This window comes from Sebastes umbrosus, chromosome 4 (genome assembly GCF_015220745.1).
Source record: "Sebastes umbrosus isolate fSebUmb1 chromosome 4, fSebUmb1.pri, whole genome shotgun sequence".
NCBI classification, from domain to species: domain Eukaryota; kingdom Metazoa; phylum Chordata; class Actinopteri; order Perciformes; family Sebastidae; genus Sebastes; species Sebastes umbrosus.
In genome coordinates, this window is record NC_051272.1 from 8,245,214 (window position 1) to 8,270,827 (window position 25,614).

The 25,614-nt window shown below is 41.4% G+C and overlaps 1 protein-coding gene across 2 annotated transcripts in view; it reads left to right on the forward strand.

Moving 5' to 3' along the window:
* The first annotated feature begins 1,700 nt into the window (after positions 1-1,700).
* met (MET proto-oncogene, receptor tyrosine kinase) overlaps positions 1,701-25,614 on the forward strand; it is an 81,483-nt gene continuing 57,569 nt past the window's right edge. The window contains exons 1-2 of one of the 2 annotated variants that reach the window (XM_037767323.1): positions 1,701-1,998; positions 3,763-4,954. In XM_037767323.1, coding sequence (XP_037623251.1) covers positions 3,764-4,954 — 1,191 coding nt within the window. In that variant the 5' untranslated portion in view covers positions 1,701-1,998; position 3,763. The remainder of the gene's footprint in view (positions 1,999-3,762; positions 4,955-25,614) is intronic. The other variant, XM_037767322.1, reaches the window with a different exon arrangement.

Here is a 25,614-nt window from a genome sequence, read left to right on the forward strand (position 1 = left end):
TACCATCATCTTATTTGTTGTAGCTCAGCACCATACATTGTAAATAAAGACGCCTCTTCAGTGGTCAAGGTTGGTGATGTACAGTGACAGTTTAACGGCTCTCTGATGTGATGTCAGAGGAAACTGTGTTGTCCTCTGGGAAATCAGGGAGTTGAGAGGAGAAAATGTTGATGCATTTGGGGGGGTTTGTCCAGAAAACGTTTTTTTTGATACTATGGAAACCATTAAAAAACAGAAATGTCTTGTTTCGTCTTTTTGCTGTGGGCACACTGTTAACTAACAGAACATTTCTGTTTTTTTATGGTAAAAAGTAATGAGCTGCTGGTTCTTTTTCTGTTATTTCAATGTTTATTTTTGTTTCTTAAGTCAAATATGATCAGTTTCACTTCTAAGATTGAATGTAGCAAAACCAGCTGAGCCTTTTTATCGTTGAAAACAGGAAAAGGAGGCGAAGAGAGGAAACTATCGCTCTGTAATGACACTTATTACATCCAACATGTCTAGTTTTACACAGAAGATGTCACAGATTCCATCACATCACTCGCCTACCCACTTGAACACACTCGTCCTGACTCTGACTGTCTGTCTCATTAAACCCTCACGTGTCAGTGCGTCTGTCAGAAAGTGAGTGCAAGAAGCCTCGGCAGCTCTCTACCTATTCATTCATCCTCCACACTCACCCTGTTATCAGGGTTTCCAGTCTTCATTCTCACTGCCCTCCTTTCAGGAAGTGGGACAAAGGAATTTTTGTTGTGCTGGCCACTGTGATTCATGGCTGAGACACGCACACACACGCACACAGACACACACACATGCACACACACTCACAGTTGGTTTAGCCTTTATAACTTAGCTCATTATTTATGGCTGAGTGAGCCGTTTTAACATGACAACTCTGACTCACAAGGCTGCTGCTGCTGGAGGAATCAGGTGGAAGTTGGAGGAGAAGAAAAGTGTAGCCTGTGACCTTTTCTTTGGGTTTTGTTTCATTTTGAACACTTATGGAGTTGCAATTATCAGCCAAGGGCACATTAGTAAAGCCAATGTTGTGCTGTATGATTTATTTATTGACGGACTGCACACACTATGTTCACCCATTCACTCTGTATCTTTATATCTCTATTGTTGTTTTTATCATTTTTGTATACCTTTACCTCTCCTGTGTTTCACTCTGTTTGCTGATGTTGCTGTTTTTACACCTGAATTTCCCTCAAGGGATTAATAAAGGTTTATCTTATCTTATCTTATTAATGGTTTGAAGCCCCTTCTTCAGGGTCTGGTTCAAGAATATTCAGATCTGGTGGATAAATCCCTCCAAAACAACATATTACATGTAATATATAGTACTTTCTAGGTGATATAAAACTAAAAACAAAGAGATAAATCAAAGTAATTAAAGTTCTATGAGGTCATTATACATAAAACAAGGCAATAAATGATACACAACAAAACTTTGAATATGGGGTCTTTGAAAATCAAACTGGTTTTGTTGTAATTGGTGGTTTCTGTTCCACGTGATTACCACTAACTAGAGCTCATAATTTAGTGTTTACTCACTTTTCTTACCTGTGGGTCTGTCTGTGACTGTCTCACCTGAGCTCCAGAGCGCGGGGAGCCGCAGCAGCAGCAGCACCTGGACGCGTCACAGAGTTCTGGAGAGAAAGAGGCGGAGCTTTTACGCGCCACGAGAGAGAGGAGCTGAGATGTGAGAGTGTTTCTGCTGGATGCAGTCAGTCAGTCAGTGTTGAGCCTCACAGGCGAACAAACGAACAAGAGATTAACTGGTGGAAAACAGTCAAAGTCACATTGAGGAAAAAAATCGGACTGTTTTTATTCTAGGAGTTTTTTTTCTTCTTTTTTTTGAGACGCGAAGAGAGAAAATCCTCAGCAACGATCAGTTTGGACTTGATGACAAAGTCAAGAAGTCCCGCTCTCAGAGAGACCAGAGGAATATGATTTGATTCAAGGAGAACATACACCACTGCTGCTCTCTAACAGGTGAGTTTATCATTTATAAATGTTCTCACAGTCTCCTCTTTTTCATTCCACCCAAACTGTATTTTCGTGCGTAAAAGCGCTGAAACTCCTGATCCTCTCCTCCTCTGGATATCACAGCCTGTTTTCAAATGTTTTTTCAGGCTCCTAACACCATTTCACCAGCTTCCCATTTGTGTTTTTCTGAAGACTTTTCTGCAGTGAGTCACTTTCCTCTCAAACTGAAAACATTTTCACTGTTTCCCACCTCCTTTTGTCCTCTGAACGCACCAGCCTCACATATATTGTGTTTGGTGCAGGTGCGCAATAATGTGCCCACTATTACTCACAAGTTTAAACCAAAACAAGACGATACTCATCTCATCATATCCTCCATAAAAAAAAAACTGGCCTTTATATTGTGTTGTATTCTATAACATAATCTTGTGTTTTAGGTTCTTAATGTATTCTCCTTTTTTATCTTTATTCTCTACTACATCCCCATTATCCTTCTACTTTACACTATACATCTTATATACCACTTTATAGACTGCACATATGCACATATTACATTTATTTATTGCACATACTACATTTATTCATTGACGGACTGTACACACTATGTTCATCCATTCACTCTGTATCTTTTATATCTCTATTATTGTTTTTATAATTTTTCTATACCTTAACTTCTCCTGTGATTCACTCTGTTTACTGATGTTGCTGCTTTTACACCTGAATTTCCCTCTGGGGATTAATAAAGGTTCATTTTGTCTTATCTTATCTTATCTTACAATGTTGCCTCAGTCTCTTATATTATGTCTTTGGCACTTATTAGTAATATAATCTGCTCTAAACTTTAATAGGAGTTTGCCTATAAGCACCTGTTAGGTCTGTCTGTGTCTATGTATGAGATCAAACTGAGCTTTCTCTCTCTAAAAAAAACAAGAACAGTGAGATCAGTCATAAATCAGTCAAAATGTGCACACAGGGAATCTCAGTGAGTTTATGTTAACACTGTGGGCATGAATGTGAAATCAAAGCCTGGCTGTTATTGCTTTGTTTTGGTTTACATCTGGAGATGGTGGTAAAACCACATGCAGATAGGGAGCATGCAAATGTGCACTTTGCAAATCCTCTGGTGTTGCTCTCCCCCCCATCCCCTCTCTCCCTCCACTAAAAGCATCTCCCAGTGGATTACCATTTAGTTGCTGGGGTTATTTATCATTTATCATGGTCCCCCTTGCCTTCTCCCTCCGGCCTCTTTTGTTTTAATTGAGTTTATCTCCGCTCCCTCGGGCCCCTTGCTGTCTAAACTTAGGCCCGTGGTTGCGTCGCCCTGCAGAGCGGGCTGCTCTCTGGGTGATTCACTGCTTTGCCTCTCGCTGTGGTCACTTGGGAACGGAGCTGTGCACCGCAGAAGTGCTCACCCAGGTCCTGCTGCTGGTTTGTCTAGGGTCAGTGGAGTCAGAAGTTGAAGCTCTGATGATTAGGAGTCTGATATTTAAGCTTTGTGTCACCATAAAGCCTTCAGTCACTTCAGTATGAATGGTTTCACTGCTTGTGGTGAAGTGAGTAAACCGTGGTTTTGTACCCTGACACAGTTCCATTTAGGAGTCTAAAAAGGGATTTCGGTGTCCCTCTATTTTCTCCTCAGTGCTCCCTATTCAACACATTCACACTCGAGACAATTGAGGCCACCTATTCAAAGATGTTCATGATGAATGTGTTCCAGTAGGGATGTTCTACCAACTAATTTCTCTCTTATGTCTCTTATTTCTGGAACAGGATGAATCTCCGCTCGCTTCATGCCGTCATGCTGCTGTGGGCCTTGTGCCCAAGCGCTCAGAGCCAGTGTGATAAATCATCCGAGACCAACAAACTCAACCTCTCGGTCACCTACGAGCTGCCAACGTTCACTGCAGACTTCCCGATCCAGAACATAGTGACGCTGGATGGGATCATCTACGTCGGGGCTGTGAACAGAATCTACGCCCTGGCCCCGAACCTCACCAAACTGTCAGAGTACCACACGGGGCCGCTGCTTGCCAACGAGACCTGCGGCCAGAAACTGACCAACGCAAGCGACGGTGGCAGGGTGGACAACCACAACATTGCTTTGGTGGTGGAGAACATTTACGACAAAGGGTTGTACAGCTGCGGCTCGGCAGACAACGGTGTTTGTCGCCGTCACGTCCTGGTCGAAGACAGTAGCCTGCAAACCGTAGACGAAGATGTCTACTGCTTCGGTGTAGAGCGCAAGGGTAAATTCAGCGACTCGGATGTTGTGGTCAGCCCTTCGGGCTCTCAGGTGCTCAATGTGGAAAGCAACGTCATCACGTTTTTTGTTGGGAACTCTGAGATCCCGGGCAAAGGAAACCTATCAGGCACTGCCACACATCCCCACACCATTTCTCTGCGGAAGATGAAGACGAGCCAGAACGGCTTCACTTTCTTCTCCGACCGCTCGTACATGGACCTGATTCCGTCTCTACGTGGAAACTACTACCTGCGATACATTTACTCCTTCCACAGTGGACCTTTCACCTACTTCCTCACAGTGCAGCAGGTGAACAAGGACTCCGAGGCCTACCACACCCGCATCGTCCGCATGTGCTCCTCGGACTCCGTGATCCGCCGCTACGTGGAGATGCCCCTCGAGTGCATCAGCACCGACAAAAGGCGACGCCGCTCCGTGGAAGACATGAAGGTATTTAACATCCTCCAGGCCGCCCATGTCGCCAAGGTGGGCAACGACGTTGAGCTGCAGAGGCAGCTGAAAGCGGAGGAAGATGACGACGTGCTATTCACCGCCTTTGCCCAGGGAAAGCCAAACTCTCCGGAGCCGACCCCGAACTCAGCCGTCTGCATCATGTCCCTGAAGAACATCAACAAGTTGTTCAGGGGTTACATAGAGAAGTGCAACACAGTCGACCCGTATCACTTCACTGGATCAGACCAGAGGTCCTGCTACAACGTGGTAAGAGCTGGGAGGGGGCGGGGCTTACTGTGTAGAGGGAGCCATTGTAGAACTCCTACTTTGCATTTGTGTGTTTTGGAGGAAAATGGAAATGTTGATCTTTTCTCAACTGTCGAAAAAACAAAAACACAATGAAGATTTGGTTTTTAGATTTTGTTTTTAGCAAAAATAACTAAATTCATCAAAGAAATTGGAGTAGCTGCAGTTATGGTAACCGCTACAATTGCTACTTCTATATAAATATATATATTTATGTATATATTTTACATTTTAATTAAAAATCAGTAGTGTTTTTGAGAATCGATACAGTATCAAAAAACATATCGCGATACTCGATATGAAATTTAAGTCGTAACTTTTTATCCAGAGTGATGTAGATTGAATCCCAAAGTCTCTGCAGGTCCGCAGCCGAGTTAGAGCATCATCATGATGTGGTTTTACGATGTCTTTCAGACACATAAAATAAGCCCCTATCAGTTATCTGTTGTATATGCGTGCCTTGGTTTTTATCTTTCAGAATTATAGGCCTTGGCTGTTTATTCACTGCAGGCAGGTTGTCCTGTTGGCTGCAGAGACTGTCTCAGTAACTGGGTGGTCCCAGGTTCAGGCAGCCAGTGTGTCTCTCTACTGGACCTCTGTCCTTATGCCATTGTGTTCAAGTGTCCTTGAGCAAGACACTGAAGCGTGACCTGCTCCTGACCTCTGACCCCTCTGGTTCAGAGCACACACATGTAAGTCTGCGTCAGTGAAGTAACGAATAGGTGGTTACAGTGTGTTTTAAATATGATGTTTGAGGTGTTTTTTTAAAGATCCTTATATGTCTGTTTTACATTCCCATGTTCCTGGATGGAACAATTGTCATAGTTTTGGCTCTTTACTGCAGCACACTGGACTTGAAATGGAACAATGACTGTGAGGTTAAAGAGCAGACGCTCAGCTTTAGCTTGAGGCTCTTTACATCCATATTTGGTGAAGTATCAGGACAATCATCCTAAACGTGCACTGGAAACATCTTGACTTGTTGGGTCAGCCATCTGACCTCAATCCAGCTTATCATGATGCATTTCACTTGTTGAAGACAGAGAGAAAAAAGTTAGTTCAGTGAAGATAATTGAATAACAGGTCTGGCAGAGATGTTGATTTCTGGCAGAGCATATTTGTGTTGGATTTCATATGCATTGTACTGAAGTATCCCCCCCGCCCCTCCTCTTCCTGCTGCAAGCCAGTTGTTACCTCGCCTGTAGTCACTCACCTCCAATCCATCAACATCGACTCAATCAATCGTTTGAATCACCTGATCAATAATGACATGAAGTTAACTGCCGACCACCCTGCCAAAGAGTCCGTCAATATGTGAGCTGCTAGTGCTGCCCCCCTCTCTGACTTCATCTTTACTTAACCTCAGCATCAGTCAGGCAGCGGATTAGTCTCCTGGATATATTATACACTGAATCTGTTGTCAAAGGGCAAGCACATACAGGAGTAACACCAGAGCCGTGTGCAAACACCCAGCACACGCCACGAGGAAGATTTCTGTCAAAACATTGTGTGTGTGGAACTAGTTTGAACACCGCTGCATGCGCATTCATGGCAGGAACATTTATTGCTGTTGTTGCTTGGCAGCAAACCAAAAACACCACGGGCAGAAAGCATCTCAGATTGGTTGTGCCATTATCTTTACATGTTCTATACGAATAATGTAGACTTTACATTACAGCTAATCATTTTGAAAACCAGGCTGCTATGTTTGAGACATTCCATTTCATATAATTGATATGAAAATCAACTCTTTTAACTTTAAGTTGCATAAGGGTGCATCCACACTGATTTATCGCAGGGTTGTGTGGGGCTGTGGGAGAGTCACTTGACTGTGACGATTAAGCATGTTTTATGCCCTCATGGCTGGGTTGTACAGCTCTAGATCGCTGGTTACGTGATTGGCCACCGCAGCGTGATGTCGAGTTGCGTTAAATGTACTCTGTAGAGTTTTCTTGTTTACCTCTTGTAAACACACTTATGTTTACATTCAGTCGTAATCACCATTGCGTTTATCCTTGAAGCTCAACACACACGTTGAATGCATTTCCTTACTCATAAAACATTTGCAAAGCCAAGTTTTTGAATATTTCGATTGTTTATGTCCACTAGTGCAGTGCCTTTTCGGAGCAGGCCAATTGCTCGGCTCCGAGGAAGTGCTGCTTGCAGCGTTGTCGATAACCGACTCCAAGGAAGTGAAGAAGAGTTTGGTTGTAACTTTAGAAAATCCAAAAGTGAACTGCAGTCAATGAGCCACGGTCTGCCCGCTGCTGACGACATGCTCGAGTCTGCAGAGCCCTAAAGCTCCGCTCCTGCTGCTGCACGGTACGCTGTTCGTGCTGTTCAGTTAATATTGAACAACCAAATTTGACACTGCACTCCCTTGGGCCCCCAGCAATACACCCGTCATGTGTGAAGTAGATGAGATGAGCAGTTCTCCAGATATGTGAAGGACACACAGATTAATCGATTATCAAAATAGTTGTCGATTCATTTAATAGTCAACAACTAATCGATTAACCGATTAATTGTTGCAGCACTAAAGATAATAAAAATCTAAAACTATAGCTATAGCATGCATTGCAATTTGGTTGTGTGTAAAAGTGTTAAGTACTTGCAAACACTTCGTCTGGCCCTTTTTAAGTTCGGTACTGTACGTAGTGATTTGAAAGACGCAGGCTGCTGTGCAGAGATCAGACAGACAGACATGAAGAGTGACATGTGGTTCTTAAATCAGATTCAAACCAGCTTTGCAAAAACATGCAAATACATGGTGGGTGGGTGTTTTGGGTACATCAGCGCAGCCCTGACAGCTATCAGCGGCGGAGATCCACGGGGGAAAGTGAGGAATGCTGGGAGCTGGGGAGGGGGTTCGGGGGCAGCACATATCTGACTCTCAGCGAGCCGTGATGAATGGCTCGGGGATAACAGGGCATCAGCAGCTGGGCGGAAGATGATCCCCTGACCCGCCGTGGCAGCCGGCCACGCTGGCGAGGCCTCTTCCCCGCTCCCCCCCCCCCCCCCCCCCCCCCCCACCTGTTACCAGCACCTGTGGGAAAGTGGAAGTCGCATCAGCAACACCGAAGAGCCTTTTTTATCTGCATGGATGTTGTTATGGGTGATCATTTAGTGTGATCTTTTAACTTTGTGAGGCATCACATCTTGATATGATCACACAAGTCTTACAAAATTCTATGGTACAATTCACAAAGTGACTCAAGAGAACCCTTTTTTGAACTCCAATATGACTTGTAGCATTTCAGATGGAGCAGCTGGAGTGCTGCGATTTTGGCGTTTTGTTGTCACGGAGCACGACGTAGAAAAGAAGTTGAAAATAGATCAACACTTGACGTCCTCCAGGCAGTTTTCCTGGCGTCTTTGTAGAACAGATGTGAAACGTTTGGTCTGACGTAATTCTTAACAGCGACCACATTTTGTGTTTATTTGGAACGTGTAAAAGTCAGAAGCAGTCCTCGGCTGTAAACTGATTACGCACAGAGCCTGTTGAGCTACTGTGAACTGGATCAAAGCAAAAATCATCCCGTCACAAATCAAACAACCACCTCCTTGTGCTGCTCCGGCTTCAAACTATTTAACAAGAGTTTTTGTTTTGTTTTTCTATCCTAGTGAATGAGTTGCTTGTTAGAATATGCTAAGTGAAAAAGGGTAGGTATAATAAGCTTCAGCCTTCACCTTTTCAATTAACATTTTTATGCATCCACAACGGTGACCGTTGTGATTGGAGGCGTTTGGAGGCCCGTCTGTCCCATTCTGTTGAATGTGATATCTCACGAGCGCCTTTTAGAGATTTTCTTCGTCCACTTGGACTCAAAGATGAACTGATTCGATTTCAGACATGTTTTTGTCCATAACTCAAGAATTCATGTTCTAATTACGACAATTTCACACACGTCTAAAAAGATAAAATGATGAAGTGGTGCCATATTGGACAGACATGAATGTAAACTGCAACTTGACTGGTTGGCGGCGGCGTACAACCACAAGACGGTAATTGTAGTTTTTTTAGTCCCTTTTTAAAGCTAGGGTTGGTAATCTTCTTCAAAAACATTTTTTTTGTCATAGTTGTTGAAATTACATCCCGAAAGCTATCAACAAATCAAATGCTCTGACAAAAGAAAGAAAAAAATCTGGCATCAGTGGCTGTCGCAGGTCTGTAATAAACATACCTGCCTGCCTACTCGCGTGCTCTCTGCCTGTGCCTCATTGTGCGTCACCGGAGTCTTACACAAGCTGCTAGCTTGACAGCTGTGAGAACTAACAATAGCCATGTTTGTCTCTTATGTTTGTAATGATAATTTTGGGGGAGTGGCCACGGAGGGAGGACTGAAGGGACGGACTGTCAGTGTTGCCAACCTGGAGACTTTCTCTCTAGATTTAGCGACTTTTGGAGCTAGTGCTGCGAGATACTTTCATTGGAAGAGAGTTGGCCACACTGGGCTGTTTTTTTTTGGTTGGATAATTTTAAAAATCTAGCATACTCTTGCTAGTTTCTTAAGATTACCAACCCTAGCTTTAGTGTAATGCCTTATTGTTATTTATTCTTTATTATGTGTATTCCTTTTGGAAAAATTGTTAATAAGGACTGAAATAAATTATGAGAAGTCGACCGATAGTGGATTTTTAAAGGCCGATATAGTAACGATAGTTTGGAGCAGGAAAAAGCCGACAGCAAATTAATCGGCCGATATCTTCTTTACTTCTGCAGCAGCCTAGTCGGCTACTTTTTGCATGCTCCGTTTTTAATAAATCAGCTTTTTGTCACTTAAGAGAACATCCTGAAGTGTGATTTGGTGGATTACATAGTTGTAATATGTTCTATTTATTTACAGTTGGTGATGCATCGTTCTGTGGTTTGTGACTGGCCAGGATTATTCTGTTGCGCATCCTGTTACATTGTTAACCGCCACTCTTACAAAACACTAGAAAATTTTGCAAGAAATTGACCAGGGATTGCCAGGATGAGGAGGATCCTAAAATGTGAGATTTCATGAATGAATGAATAGTTACGTGGCTGGATTGTTGGGAAGAGAAAACTCCAAACTGGTACAGTAAGTGAGCTAAAGTAACAGTTGAATTTTTTCTTTTCCTCTCTGTGACTGTCTCATATTTTGGACAAAGAGCTGATAGTGTTGCGTTATATATTCAAGAGATTTTTTTCTCCCCATTTTACTCCCTCTGACTTTGTGTGGAGCCTTCATGCAAACCGCTGCGCAGCCATCGGCCACTATCCGAGCCCATTCGGACAATAACGTTAGCTTGTAAAACGTCCTATCGGCCAAACCGATCGGTCTACCTCTATAAATTATTACTACAACTACTACTAGTTGTATTGTACCAAGTGACGAATGCTGGAAAACTCTTTCTATCCTGAAACCCCAAACAGTGATTGTCTGTCTCCACCTCTTGAAGGTGACTGGCGCTATGAAAACTGTTGTTTTCATCACTCAGAGTGAGAGTGTGCTCTTCCATTATTAGACATTCTTTCCTCTTGACTCACTTGATTACTGCATGGAGTACTGGAGCATCTCTGTGCTGTGTAATTATCAGAGAATCCTTCCGTTTCTAACTCTGCATAGTACTCTGCGTAGCTTTGATATGTCCGCAAACAATACGATTTAAAGTTGCATTTAAATTATGCTGACGTCATTCTTTTGCAACAATACTGTCCTCTCTTAATGATCCTTTTTAGCACCCCGACCCAAAAACACGCACTCAAAACCAAAACAGACTTTTTTTCTCTGCAGGACTCATCAGAGATAAATGGCACAAAGATCTGCTGTTTCAAATTTTGTTTGAGTTTGAACACGCAGACGCAAAAGGTCAAGTGCTGAGTCGCCGCAGCCAAAAGAGCTTTTATCTCTCGCCGTTTTTCCAAGTTCTGTTTTATTGCTGACAGTCTTGCGTGTATCCTCTTGTCCTCAACAGCCAGGTTACGAAACAAGCTGCAACCACAAAAGACCACTGAACAACTGCCCATCTGATGCCCGTGCTTGTAAGCGCTGAAGTATCTAATCATAGCGCTGCCTAATAGATTTATGGCTTGCATTCAGTGGCATATGGCAGGTAGACTCTCTGTCATGTTATCGTGAGGTTTGGGAGAGATAAGCGCGGCCGTAAATTCATAAAAGGTGAAAACGCTCGGAGGAGGCATGCTTAAGTACACAGGAGGTTATTTTTATCGTTTGCTCCACCAAATTGTGCATTTCTGGTGGAAAACTCCCAACAGGGATCTGGATGAGGTCGAGAACTCAGAGTAAGAGCATGTTTGAAGTTTTTTAAGTGGTGGTTGTCAGCTCAGACGTGCCTCTTTACTCAAGCTCAGGCAGCGAGATATGATAAATGTTGTAATGATGAGTGGCTCTCTTTTGGGCTGTCTCGTGATGGATGAAATCTGCTGCTCTTGTTGTTTCTGTCTTCAGGCTGCTCTCAGTTACATGAAGCGCATGAGACTAAAGACATAATTGCTATTCTTCACCATGAGACGTTGAGGACTACTGATTACTGTGCTTTGGTACATTTTTAAAAAATTATGCTACTTTTCTAGCTACAGATTACTGTCACGATATCAGATTTTCACTATACGATTATCGTGGCCAAAATTATTCACTATAACGATATTATCGAAATATCTCTATAATATTTCAAAAATAATAATAATTTCACCGTTATATCGCTACATCTCTAGTATAGATTTATGACGCCTTAGTAGGGCCATTGTAGGTAGAATAATAAATAAATAAATATGGAGCCAGGTGAGTGGGGTAATATTCCGAGAAATAAACTCATCTGAAATTAAAGTTACAAATTTACGAGAGAAACTCACAGATTTGCAAGATTATAAAGTTACAAATTTATGAGAAAAAAACTCAGAAATATAGTGGAGTGCAAAACCATAAATTTGTCACTTTAATGTCAGAGAATGTCCTTTGTTTTCCTTATAAATTATGACTTTATAATCTTGCAAATGTATGAGTTTTTTCTCATAAATTTGCCACTTTAATCTCAAAGAATATTTTTTTTTCTCATAAATGTATGACTTTATAATTTCACAAATTTATGATTTTTTTTCTCATAAATTTGTCACTTTAATCAGCTTTTTCCCTGAATATTACCCGACTCCGTAATTTTTATATATTTCTTTTTACCTACAATGGCCCTAATATGCCGCAGTTGAGATTAGAATATTTTTCTAACAATTTAGATTTTGATGTAATCTGTATTTATAGAAGCAGAGGCACTTAACAGTAGTTCCTATCAAAAAGGCCTCAGTTGTTTATTTGAGCAAAAGGAGAATTAAATATTAAACAGCTGAACTGATAGTGAGTCCATTCCGTTATTTACACAGGCCACACGGACATGAATAATCATTAATCTATGTTGCACACACGAGCGTTTTCAATGAGCCAGTATGATACTTTTAACTAATTATTTTCCGAGCATGAATGCCAAAACTCAACCTGAGTCAAGTAACAATCTAATGTGATTAACTGAGTTATTCTTGATTAAAGTATCTCCGTAGCTCTCCACCTCTCATATCAAAAGCACTCTTTGAACTATTGATCCGACCTCCAGAATGTGCTGTTGCCTGACCGTATCACTTTGAAAAAAAGAACAGGCCATTTTGCTGGGTAATGTAGTGTGCAGAGCCGTGGCAGGGATTTGGAGCGTCCCCAACACGCCTGGCACCCATTCCAATAAGTCTATTGAGGGAGCAGGAACATTTGAGACTAAAAATAAAGATCAGCCACGGGTCAAAATTATCATCGGATTACCATTGATTCGAGAAAACCCACCAAATGCTGATTGCTTTTAAATTGAATCTTCGGCCTGATTGATTATAGTGTGTGTAATATAATTCCAGCTTGGAGACGCTTTTGACCGACAGTCATTTTAATTAGCCGGCTTGTTATAATGAACAAGCTTTAAACAAGCAGCCACAGAGGCCCATTGATTTTATTCTGTTGAGGAATTCCTAATAATTTCTTATTATGAAAGACAATAAATATCCAGTTAGGGGACTTCCGAGATATATTTGACTATACCAGTCAGTTGTTTGGTTAATAGACATAAGAAATTTGCATACAGCAGTGAGTAAACAAATGTAGATGAGCATGCAGCAGAGGTTGTAGATCATTGCCAGGACAATAACGGCTTTATACAGCATTGATGACAAGATGCACTGCATGCATATGCAACTCTTAAATAGCAAGGAGCTTATGGAGTCTGTAGTTATGTTAAACATCTGTAAAAGCCACAGCTGGTGACATAATTAAAGGGGATATATCATGCTCGTTTTCAGGTTCATACTTATATTTTAGGTTTCTACTAGAACATGTTTACATGATTATTTTTCTCATACTGTCTGTCTAAATTGGACTCAAGTCGGACATGAGTCACAAAAATGGGGACTTCAGACTTTACTATTTCTAGACATGACTCAAGACCAGTGGGCAACCACTGGTTCTGAAAAGTGAAGCCAATGTGGAAGTGCCTTAAACTTGCATTCTTTCTAACAGCCAGCAGGGGGCGACTCCTCTGGTTGCTAAAAGAAGTCTGATTGTATAGAAGTCTATGAGAAAATGAGCCTACTTCTCACTTGATTTATTACCTCAGTAAACATTGTAAACATGAGATTATGGTCTCAATCGCTAGTTTCAAGTCTTCTTCAATACAGCACGATGTTCATTTAGTGAATTATGGTCCCATTTAGAGTCAAATAGACCATAAAGCAGGGGATGCTTTAGTGCGTGGCTACCTTGTGATTGACAGGTCGCTACCACGGCGTTGTCCGGTCTGGGAGTTGTCCGTTTTTTTGTCTTAAACTTTAACCCTTTCACAGTGTGTTTTCAGTCCATGAAAGTTAATTGTAACATTTTGGGCACCTTAAAAATGTCTTATTCAGCGTTGTTGTACTTAGCTCCACCCTCTCGTGTCACTTCTGGTTGCAAAAAACCAAGATGGTGACGGCCCAAATGACGAACTCTAGGCTTCAAAACCGTAGTCCACAAACCAGTGGGTGACGTCACAGTGACTACGTCCACTTCTTATATACAGTCTATGCTTGAGACATGAAAGAAAAAAAAAATCTGCCATTACGTACTGTGAGGAGGATCAATTAGTTGTTTTTTACTGAACTACCTTTTTTTCATTGTTGTGTTTTTTTAAATATGTTTTTGTCATTTTGTGGCAATTTTTCTGTTCACTGTATATGATTTTACATGAAGGTGGATTTTCTGTTTATAATACATGTAACACATTACTACACACATACAGTTACTGTAAATGCAAATGTGCAAATCCTGTTTCTGTGTATACAGCATTGTACAGTATTGACTTTTCCCAGTAAATGTTTACCAGCTGCTGAAATGGGAGTGATGAAAGCTCAGTGTGACACACATTCAGCCTTCAGCTAGACACATTGTGGTATAATACATTAAGCAGTCAGTGTCAACAAAAAGTAGAACGAAACAGAGATTTGCATATAAGAAACATCTCCAGGGTTAACTGCCATCGTGAAAAAACATTTTGACGACTCGCATGATTACAAAACAACACCCATTTTGGTGCCATTGGCCAATTTACTGACAAAATGACTGGTTTTGAAGCATGAATTAAATATTTTGGGTTTTGCAGACATGCCACAGAGTTTGTTATGTCCCATGAAACAGTTGTGACAATTGCACTTGTAACACAGATGCTGTGTCCTTTTAATGGTCAGCATTCAGGTGCAAGACTCACATCTTGACTTGCAATTTGACTTGACTTGTCTTTCCTCGAAAGAACTTGAAATGTAACTTGGACTTGCTCAAAAAGCGTCAAAAGCACCTCTGGAAAAAGGTGCATTTGTTTCCAAATTTGGATTTGTGACATGTTGGGTGAGTAAACTTAACCTGCACTTTTCAAAACAACACTTTCAAAGAACTTTACAGAAAGAGAGGGAAGAAATAGAAAAGAGTAAGAAGAGATTGTCAGCATGATAAAAACAACTTTAATCTATATTTCGCTTTCACAGCTTTAACATGAACCTCTCATATCAAATGTACTTTATGATATGTGGATGAGTTCAGCTAAAACACTGCATATGTCACAGCTTTTAATCTACATAAGAGATGTACTGTAATAACATCAGTTACTGATCAGTCAGTCATCAGTTGAAGTGCTCCTGATACTTCATGCATTCATCGTAGTTTTCCAGTGACATAATGGACAGACTTGATACTGTGAGTCTCTCAGTAATGCGTCTGATTCAGAGGGTTCTGCTGTGGATGTCACGCTTTTTAGCCAACACATGCCCGAGCCTGCTCATGCCATCACTAAACTGGTATTTGTTCGCTTGAACTCTCCCTCTGCATGAGCCAGATGCACAGAACAGACCAGTACTGGGGCTGGTACACATACCACCAACATTACCATCATCTGGAAGTTTATATTCTGGAGTTACTTGTGTGTCTCATGCACTGGTCAATTTTGAGATTTTGGGCTATTTTGCTTCCATAACATGTCTTCTTTCAGACTAAAGAAAGCATCCAAAATACACATTTAGGTGTTTATTTTACTACTTTGTCTGTTTGCGTTTGTAGATATCTCCTGAATGCACCAAAAGTTAGCATTAGATAATGCCTTATTTGCATATTTAAACATAACATTTCAGAAAACCTGTAAACTTAATGTAAGTAATCAACTAGGGAAGTTGCATGGTGATATCTATTAGAGAAGACCTTTACTCTCAAAAGGAGTTTTTCCTCATAGTCTGAGCCAGAAATCTCCACTTCAGTAGCATTTACATCCACCAAACTTTCCAGTTTCATTCCTATTTATACTCTGAAGGTTTTTACAGAAGGGTTTGTTCATGTATCATTCATAGCCTGATTTATGCAACATTATATTCCTGAAAACATAGCGAAAATGCCTTTTCTTTATGGCTGTTGACAGTATTTTCTGATTTATGGAGTGATAAAAACAGATATCCAAAATCCCCTCTGTAAAAACCTTTGACTCTAATATGTCAACAAAATGAAACAGGAATTTTGAACCTGGCTTTATCCAATGTTCAGATTTCTGTTCTGGAAATGTATGCAAATTAGCACATATTTAATAAGATAATGTATGCATATTTAAACATATTTCGGAAAACAGAAATAATTGTCTTAATGTAAGTCATCAACTGAGGAAGTTTCATGGTGATATCTATTAGTTAAATATTTTACCTTATTCACCTGTAGTGTCAGTGTCCTGTAGCAGATATTAGATATATAATAAGCTCGATAATGAGATGTCATTTATATGTTGTTGTAATCCTTTGACCTTTTAATCTTTTAAAGACTAGACGAGACAGTTGGAATTCATGTGATAAAATAAAGTAAACATTTACAACTATTGGCAGCCAGAAAAAGCTTCACTGGAAATCTATTGTTTTTATAACTCTCTATACGGTTGATTACGCTCTCAAACTGTTCTCCATTTCACGTCCGGGTCATAAAGACATGCAACAGGTGCTGCATGTACAGAGCAGTAGGTTGAACATATGGAGAAACATGATTACAACATAATTGAAGAACATAACATAAAGCGTAAAAGTGTTTGAACTAAAGACTGTGGATCAGAGAGAAAACCTCAAGATTTTTACAAAATTGTCACGTGAAAAACATTCTGAAGCTTAAAAAATATGAATCTTAATATATAGAAGTCTGTTTTTCAATGGTATAGTTAAGAGTTCCTAATTTCCTGATTTGGAATCCAGTTGTTGATGGATATAAAAGTTAATGGGGTTTTTTTATATCTGATTGAGAATGATGAGGGGAAATGATCTGTCAGATTTGATGTCTGTGGCATGCCACACAAGAAGCTACTCCTTCCTAAGACAGGATGAACATAAACATAAAAAAATATGAAAATTAGCACAGAGGCACCGCAGCCCTCTTCGAGGTTTTTCCCACCGCAGATGTCACAGATTGTGTCCCACATGCCCGAGCCTGTCTGTGCCGTCGCTAAGCCGGGTGCAGAACCCAGCGGTGCTCTCAGCGGCGTACGGGAATCAACAAAAGGAATGAAAATACTACCTTCCTGTCCCGTCCTGTCCGCCGTTACTCCTCGTAAGCCTCCGTTTTGATAAAGAAGACTGTGTGTGGGTTTGTAAGGAGAATGAGATGTGATCTGCTGGGTTTCGGTAACGTACATCGGTTTCATCATAACACACACTTTCGCCCAGGTCTTCACGTGTACATGTGCACGCAGGTACAACCGCAGCAGAGTTACACAAATTGTTGACGGATCAAACTGTTTTCAAATGTCCTATCAGCTGACATTAAATCTGTAAAAACAGCAAATAGCAAATTTAATGCACTTGCTGGATATTTTAAAATATTCTAGAGCTGAAACAATTAGTCGATTAATCTATTAATCCATCAACTGAATATGCATCTATGGCTGTATTTCAGATACAATATGATGAGTTCATCAAATTGTCAATTGGAAATTGTGATCTGACAATTTATGAACCAAACAATTAATGGATTAATTGAGAAAATAACCGATTAATAAGGTTTCAAGGGAAACTTGTTATCCCCCGGATTATGTTTCGATTTGACGTATCATCAATATATGTTTAATACTAGTTCATGTAGGGAGGAGGTCAAGGTGTATGGGTGGGTCCACACATGATTTTGACCCAGGAGACCGCTGTTCGTGTCCCGTGTGAAACCAAAAGTCAGCGTTGACACATTTTAATTTACGTCTGTAACTTAAATAACTTAACAAATGTAGTAATTTTAAGCCAAACCATGATGTTTTGTAGGCGATAGGGTTGTCAATAATGAAAGTTATCTTTCGTTGCAGCCCTAAAATATACATTTTTGTGTCAATTTTAGGGTTTCAGTAAAGCGTTTTAGTGTTGAAAAAAGCAACAAAAGGAGTTAAAAAGTTGTAAAAATAGAAATGCAGTAATTGGCAGCTTCATTGCAACAATCAGCTGTATCAGTGAGTGCAGTTATTGTTTATATGTTTGTAGCATCATGGAAAACGGCTCTATGACCCAGCAGACTCTGACTGACCGTAGGTCGATGTGGTTTCAGTGAGAGCTGGCAGCTGCGCGCCCTCCTCCTCCCCCCCTCAGGTGGTCGGCTGCGTCACCTGGCAGCCGTGTCCGGGCAGATCCTTCTGCGTGAGGAGAGGCTCGGTCAGCACCCACATCCAGCTGCACAGCACATCAGGAACAAAAACATTTACTGTCTCCAATGTAATCATAAATCTTACTAATGATCACAGAAACAACAGTGCGTGATATCATTCTTTCAGAGAAGATATCACGCACGGATTGCAGCAACTTTATTTCAACACTAACACCTCGCTGGTATCGGGTCTTTGTGAGCCACTTCGTGTCTGCAGGCATTTCCCGCACGGTTTTCCACATGATTTCACACTCGCTCAATGTCGGTGTTTAGTTTTCAATCCACAGAGTTAATGATTAGCTCGGCGAGTTCGGTTTCTTGTTTTGATGGAAAGCTGGAAGTGTGTGTAAATCCTTTAGGCTTTTTGTATGCACATCTTATCTTTGTTCCAGAGATAAAGAGTCACAGTAGTAAATATGCAAACCGCCAGTGCCTGCAAGATGTCTTCCAAATAAGCAGCAGGGTGGGAAACTACCACCAGACAACATCAGCCAAATACTGTTAAATTTAGGCCACCGCTGATAAGACTTTTAGTGCTAACTACCACTCAGTCAGGTAAACAGCATTTGTTGTTTTCTATTCTCTCTTCTAGTTTGTTTAGCTTTTCAAATATGAGATTTTGCTGTTTTTCGCTCTTTCATATCATTATTAATTCAATATCTTTGTGTTTTAAAGTGTTAGTGGGACAAAACAAGCAATTTAACAATATCACTTAGGCCTCTGGGAAGTTATTTCTCAGTTTATTACTATTTTCTGACAATTTATAGTTGATTAATAATTTTTCCAAAGAAAAAATCATCAGTTGTGACTAGAGATGTCAAAGTTAACACGATAATAACGCATTAACGCAAATTATTTTTAACGTCCCTAATTTCTTTAACACATTAACGCAACTTGCGCTTTTTAGGTTGCAGGTTCAGTTTTAAAGCTAGATGATACCGGTATGATATGAAACTTGAAAACCTAAGGAATCCATTGGTACCAACCATGTCATACATGCTTGTCAAGAAGGAGGCTAAATAACGCTCCAAACTTGCGCAAAATTTTGGCGCGGAAAATCCGGCATGGCCATTTTCAAAGGGGTCCCTTTACCTCTGACCTCAAGATATGTGAATGAAAATGGGTTCTATGGGTACCCACAAGTCTCCCCTTTACAGACAAGCCCACTTTATGATAATCACATGCAGTTTGGGGGCAAGTCATAGTCAAGTTAGGACAATGACACACTGACAGCTGTTGTTGCCTGTTGGGCTGCAGCTTGCCATGTTATGACTTGAGCATATTTTGTATGCTAAATGCAGTACCTGTGAGGCTTTATGGACAATATTTGTCATTTCCAATAATAAATACATACATATATTTGCATAAAGCAATCATATTTGCCCACTCCCATGTTGATAAGAGTATTGATAAATCTCCCTTTTAAGGTACATTTTGAACAGATAAAAAATGTGATTAATTTGTGATTAATCCCGGTTAAATATTTTAATTGATTGACAGCTATAGTTGCAACTCTACTGGAAACTTTCAAACACAGATTTTGCAATCTATCCTTCGCTGTTGTTGGTTGATGGATAAAATACTTTGTTTCCAGCCAGTTACACAAAGTGCCTTGGCGATCACTGTGGCGGTCATCTTTCTGTTTTGAAACAGATGTCAGGTAAATGAGATACTTTCCTCCATCACCATACTGCTGACAGTCTCGTCTCTGATTGGATTTCTTAAATGCCTTCCTCACCAGCACGGAGGCGTTTGCCAGCGGTGCCAGAAGCCATTCACGTTACACTTGTTAAGTGTCAAATATGGAGGAGCTTTGCTCCGCTGAGCTTATGAGTCAAGGCCCCCGAGCTATTTCCTAATCAGCGGCATGCCTCCTACTCTTCTATTTCACCACATGGTGATATCCTGCTCTCTACTGAAATGAGGTGGATGCTTATCTGTCATCCCCCACGCTCTAAATGAAGGACCAAAAGCAATCTCCTTTTCTCCCGCTGTTGTTCTGAGCAGCGGCCTCACCTCGACCCCGGATCGCTCTCATTTCCTCGACTCTGGGTCCTTCCAGCTTCGTCGTAAGGTCTCAGTCTGGCCCTTTGAAACGCTCATGATCACAAAGTTCACTAGAGCAGCAAAATGGTCCCAGCAGCCCTGCGGCTACAGACGCCAGGGAGACACAAATGAAATCTTACCTCATCTCCATATTTCTCAAGCTTTAGCACTTGCAGTAAGGAGCACATGAAAAAGGCAAGTTGTAGATTGTCTATGTACATAGTCTGGTCGATGACCTGGTCAACAGTTTTGGAATTGTGAATCTGAGACTGTTTTGGATCCAATGAACCCAACTCTATTCATGTGTGATGATGTTAGTCCCCATCGTAGCCATTTCATTGTAGTTAGACCATCTTTTGAAATTTGACTTCACTGGATAAAATGACCTGTGGTGACCTCTAGGATAATCACAGCCTCATGAAACTTTACAGCCACAAACTACAGACCTAGAGCATTCAGAGGATGGTTGTCTTTCAGTGGTAGATTGACAATAAGGGGGTTTCTGAGAAGTTTACAGAACGAAAGTGCTCGCCACCCAATCGCTGAAAAATGCAATTCTCCAAATTTAAAAAAGTTTTTGATTCCAAATCACAGCATGGCTTTTTCTATGTCTTAATGTGGTATTTTGGAGGGATTATTGATCATCTTTATCAATTCTTTTTATCAATTCTTGAGTGGTAAAAAAATGGTTAAATTTAGCACCGAATCGGTGTGACAAATGGTATAAAAATTGCTGCAACAACTTATGAGACATGAGTGAGCATGGGAATGACCATCGCTATACTTCCATCATAATGTTCTAAGCCTTTATACACATCAATTTATTATTTAGTTATGATTTATCACTCAAACAACTTGACACACAGTGCTGAGCTGCATCTCAAATGAATCTTCATTTCCCCCAGCTTTCAGATGATGTACACCACTTCTACGTGACATCTACTGTTGACCTGCTATCTCTCCCTAAAGACCCCCCTAAAGACAAAAACAGGTCTATGTGGGTCTCTAAGGGTTCATTTATGCAGAAGTCTCAGAGACAGATATCTCAAAACTTGGACAAATAAAACCAAAGCCATCTGCATGTCTAGGTACCATCAGAGGTAGGTGAGAAAGTGTTTGTCGTTTGGGTGAACTGGCCCTTTAAGTTTCTTCTGATGTTTCCGGTCACGTTTGTCTTTGTCAACCATTTCAACGTGCTTCCTGAATACACAGATAACATCTACATTTCCTTGACCAAATGGAAGTGGATAACATGTCATTCCAGAGGAAGGTCTCACCTCAGATGAGGACTAATCCTCCCCCCCCTATCACTCCATTCAACCAGTAATCCCCACACAATGCCAGCAAAGGATTGTGCCTGAATGTGTACTCAAGTAATGGAGGCAAAGAGAGAAGAAACCCTCCTCCTCATCTCTCTGTACGGCTTTTACCACCCTGCTGCGCTCCCAAACAATGCAGCACAAACAGAGACGCTATCAAGTCAATCCCTGGGACACGGCAGATATTGTCTCTGTGGGCTTTGATCTTATCCTCATCGGTGATCTGATCCTGAATCATACTGCAGGAGGAAGAAGGCAAGCTCACACCTGAGAGGGCTGAAGGGCTTTTCTCGGAACTGAATGGTGCGTTTTACGGTTAAAAGGCTGCTTTTGTCTGCCAAGATTGTTTTGGTTTAAGGAGTAAGAAGTAAAAATAACTTTAAAAAGTGCTTTTCTCAAACATTTTTAGTTTTATGAGAATACAGAACAGGTTTTGTTTTTGATTTCGCAAACCTAAACTGTTGTGTTTATTGTTTGGGGGAGAAAAAAATGATTACCAGTTTCCATTGTTATACACTCTTAGAAATAAAAGTGCTAACTAGAACCATATAGGGTTCTTCGGCTTGTCCTCATAGGAGAGCCCTTTTCGGTACCTGGTAGATCCTTTTATAAAGGTTCCACCTGGAACCCTTTCATAGGGCTCTACCTAACCCAACATAAAGGGTTATACCTAGAACCATCTGTGAAAGGTTACACCCAGAACCCCGTAAGAGAGGTTCTACAGAGAACCCTTCTAACAAAACGCTCAGAACGACTTTCAACAATGTATTTTTCCTGTGTTTTCCTACGAATGTCCAGCAACACGTGATGCACGTGTCAATTTCCACTCCAGTCTTTTCAAAATAAAACTACTTCCTTAGGTTTAGGAAAAGATTGTGGTTTGGATTAGAAAATGACACCGTAAGTGGCGTGACTTAATAATAAATCAACTTTGACTTTAAACGAACACCGGTCTCCTGGGCGAAAGTCCTGTGTTTTTTGATCCAACCTGACCTCTTCCCTACGCGCCGTTTCTCTTCTTGTGCACTGATTCGTTTAAGCTGAACAGCCAATCAGAGTGCTTTCTCTCACCGACGGGCTCCGCCACGGATTCAACATGCTGAATCGGCTGAAAAACTCTGCCACGGGCGGACTAGACCCAACGGTGCGGGACGCAAAAACTAGGCGGACAGACACTCACCAACGGCCCCAAACTGACCGACGGCCAGCCGTTGGCTTGGTACATCAGGATCTTTTAGTCTTACAAAGAACCATTGAAAAACTCTTTCTTCAAAAAGGGTTCTTCAGAAGCAAATGGTTCTTGGCAGAACCTCAGCCCTCCAGGAAGAATCCGTTTCGAACCCTTATTCCTAAGAGTGTAGTTAGGTTGCATCACACACCTTCCAGCCTGCACATTTTTCAAAGTAAAACATGGAACCGAGCCCTGATCATGAAGTCAGCATACTGAGATCCTCCAGTCCTGAGCATTACAGATTCTGGCCTCAGGCCCCGGTGGCTCAGTAAGTGAGCACAAGCAGATGCAGCAAAATTATTCAGAGCCCGATCCCTGAAGATCTGTTGATCTATTTGTCTGTACAAGTGGGTGAGAAGGAGGTTGAGCAACACTGCGAAGCCAGATGCCAACTTCCAGGAGTTTTACAAGTGTGAAAAATTAGCACAATGATGCATTGTTGCACTCATGGTCAGCTCTGTGGGGACAGAAGCTGACTTGTTTTCTTCGTCATGCGGTATATGGAGACTCTGAAGCACACGAATGGCCGCCACCTGCAAGCTGTCACGACATGCAGTGAAATATTTTTATGGAGACTTCATAAAGATCTGCTTCTATAATAACCCAGTCTGCTTTTCTGAAGCTTTTTGATGAGGTTTTGGCTGTTTGCGTGTCCGCGGGATTTCACTGTTTTATATTTAGCTTTGTTGGTTTCCATGCAAAGCTGCTGGAATATTACATTTGCTTTTCTGTGTCACTCGGTGGAAAGGGACAAAATATGAAAGGCCGTGCCACTGAGCAATAAAAGGACATTTTCTTCCAGCGCTGCTTTATTTCTGAGTCCCACTCTTGCGCCATATTACTCACATTTGTTTTGTTTTCTTCATCTGGCTCTGATTTGAGATCTACAACTACGGACGCAGAGTTCCCTTTTCCAGTGACCTCATCTCATCCGTGCTGAGATGAGGAGGCTCGCCTGTTCGGACCTTATGTTGACCCTCGGTTGATAAGCTGCCTTGCTGCCGGAGCGCAGGCCGGCGCTGTTTACAACCTGAGGTTATCTGGCGGCTCCTCAACGGTTGTTGTTTTGCCGCGGCTCTCCAGCTGCTGTTCCCCTCCCTTACTTCATGTATGAGCAAGTCACCCGCAGTTCAATTCGTCTCCGAGACAGAAAATTGCCCCTCAGATCTGAAGAAGAACGAGAAGCAGAGAGATCCACTTATAGTCGTGAAGGCATATGCTCTAAATGGTAGCGAGAAGGCCGGAGGAGCTGTTTTTGGCAATTTCTGCTCACAGTGAAATCTTCACTGTGAAGATTCTGCCAAGTGTCTGCACCGGTGGGTGGATTTGATTATTCCAGACTGTTAGGGAGCAGGAATCCTGGGAAAAAAAAGAAATTTGGCTGAATAGCTTTGAAAAGTGTCAGTTTTAGAAGTTGTGTGCATATCCTGCTGTCCTCCTCGGCATAAAGGGACAATTATTTTGACATTGTCGGCGAATATGTGCACGGCAGAGCAGCTGTATCTTCTGACTACTCTGAGGGTAATGCTAATGCTAATAAAGCCATGCGAGTAGATGATTGGTGCTAACTCTCCGAAGCAGCCTCGACACTAAATCACCCCTTTGCGTTCATGTGTCTCTGTAATTAAGAGCACATGTAGGAGAAGCAGCTGCTTCAGTAAATACGACTGATCGCTCCACTTAGCTGCCAGATAGAGAGATGGATAAGACCTCAGAAAGACATTAATGCTCTAAAATAAAGTCCAGAGTGAGTAATATGCAGGCTGAAAAAGCAGAGCAAGACTCATTTGCACCCTGAAAATTACCCGGTGTCATAAGTCATAGTTACAGAGCAGTCGGGGTGTTTGGGGGTGTTTACATCCATATTCATCCACATTACGCTTGTAGCCCTTTTTACCCTCTGGGACTATATATAAAAAGCACTGCACTACCTACAGCACACCATTCGTCTGATGGGAATGTAAATGCTCTCAAATCAAAGGTTTGGGTTCACTCAAATTAACAAAAACACACTTTCTCTCATACATGTGGTGGAATCTACATGCAGATAGTTTTGGTTTTATTCGTCCAGGTTTTGAGAATTGAGATACAGTGGAGGTGAATGGAGTTTTGTCCAACCCAGTCGCCAGAAAAGATGTTGGCATTGTACGTTTCTGCAAACCAGGAGATTTCTGAACCATAAATACGTTTCATATCCGCCTCGTATCACACTTGCAGAAACATGCATGCCATGGCAACTACTATTACTTGGTCAAGGTTGGGAAAAACATCATGGTTTGTGTTAAAATAATAACGTAACAACATCACAACGCAACAACGTAACATAACAACGTAACATAACGTAACAACGTAACATAACGTAACAACGTAACGTAACAATGTAACATAACATAACAACGTAACATAACGTAACAACGTAACATAACGTAACAACGTATCGTAACAACGTAACGTAACAACGTAACGTAACAACGTAACGTAACAACGCAACGTAACATAACAACGTAACGTAACAACATCACAATGTAACGTAACAACATCACAACGCAACGACGTAGCGTAACGGCGTAACGTAACGACGTAACGTAACAATGCAACGTAACAACGTAACGTAACGTAACAACGTAACGTAACAATGTAACGTAACAATGTAACGTAACAACGTAACGTAACAATGTAACGTAACAAAGTAACGTAACAAAGTAACGTAACAACGTAACAATATACAATGTCACTTGCTCTGACCGAATGCAAAAATGTAGACATCCAACGTAGACATCCAACTTGCACATCTAACGTAGACATCCAACGTAGACATCCAACATAGACAGAGTTTCTTCA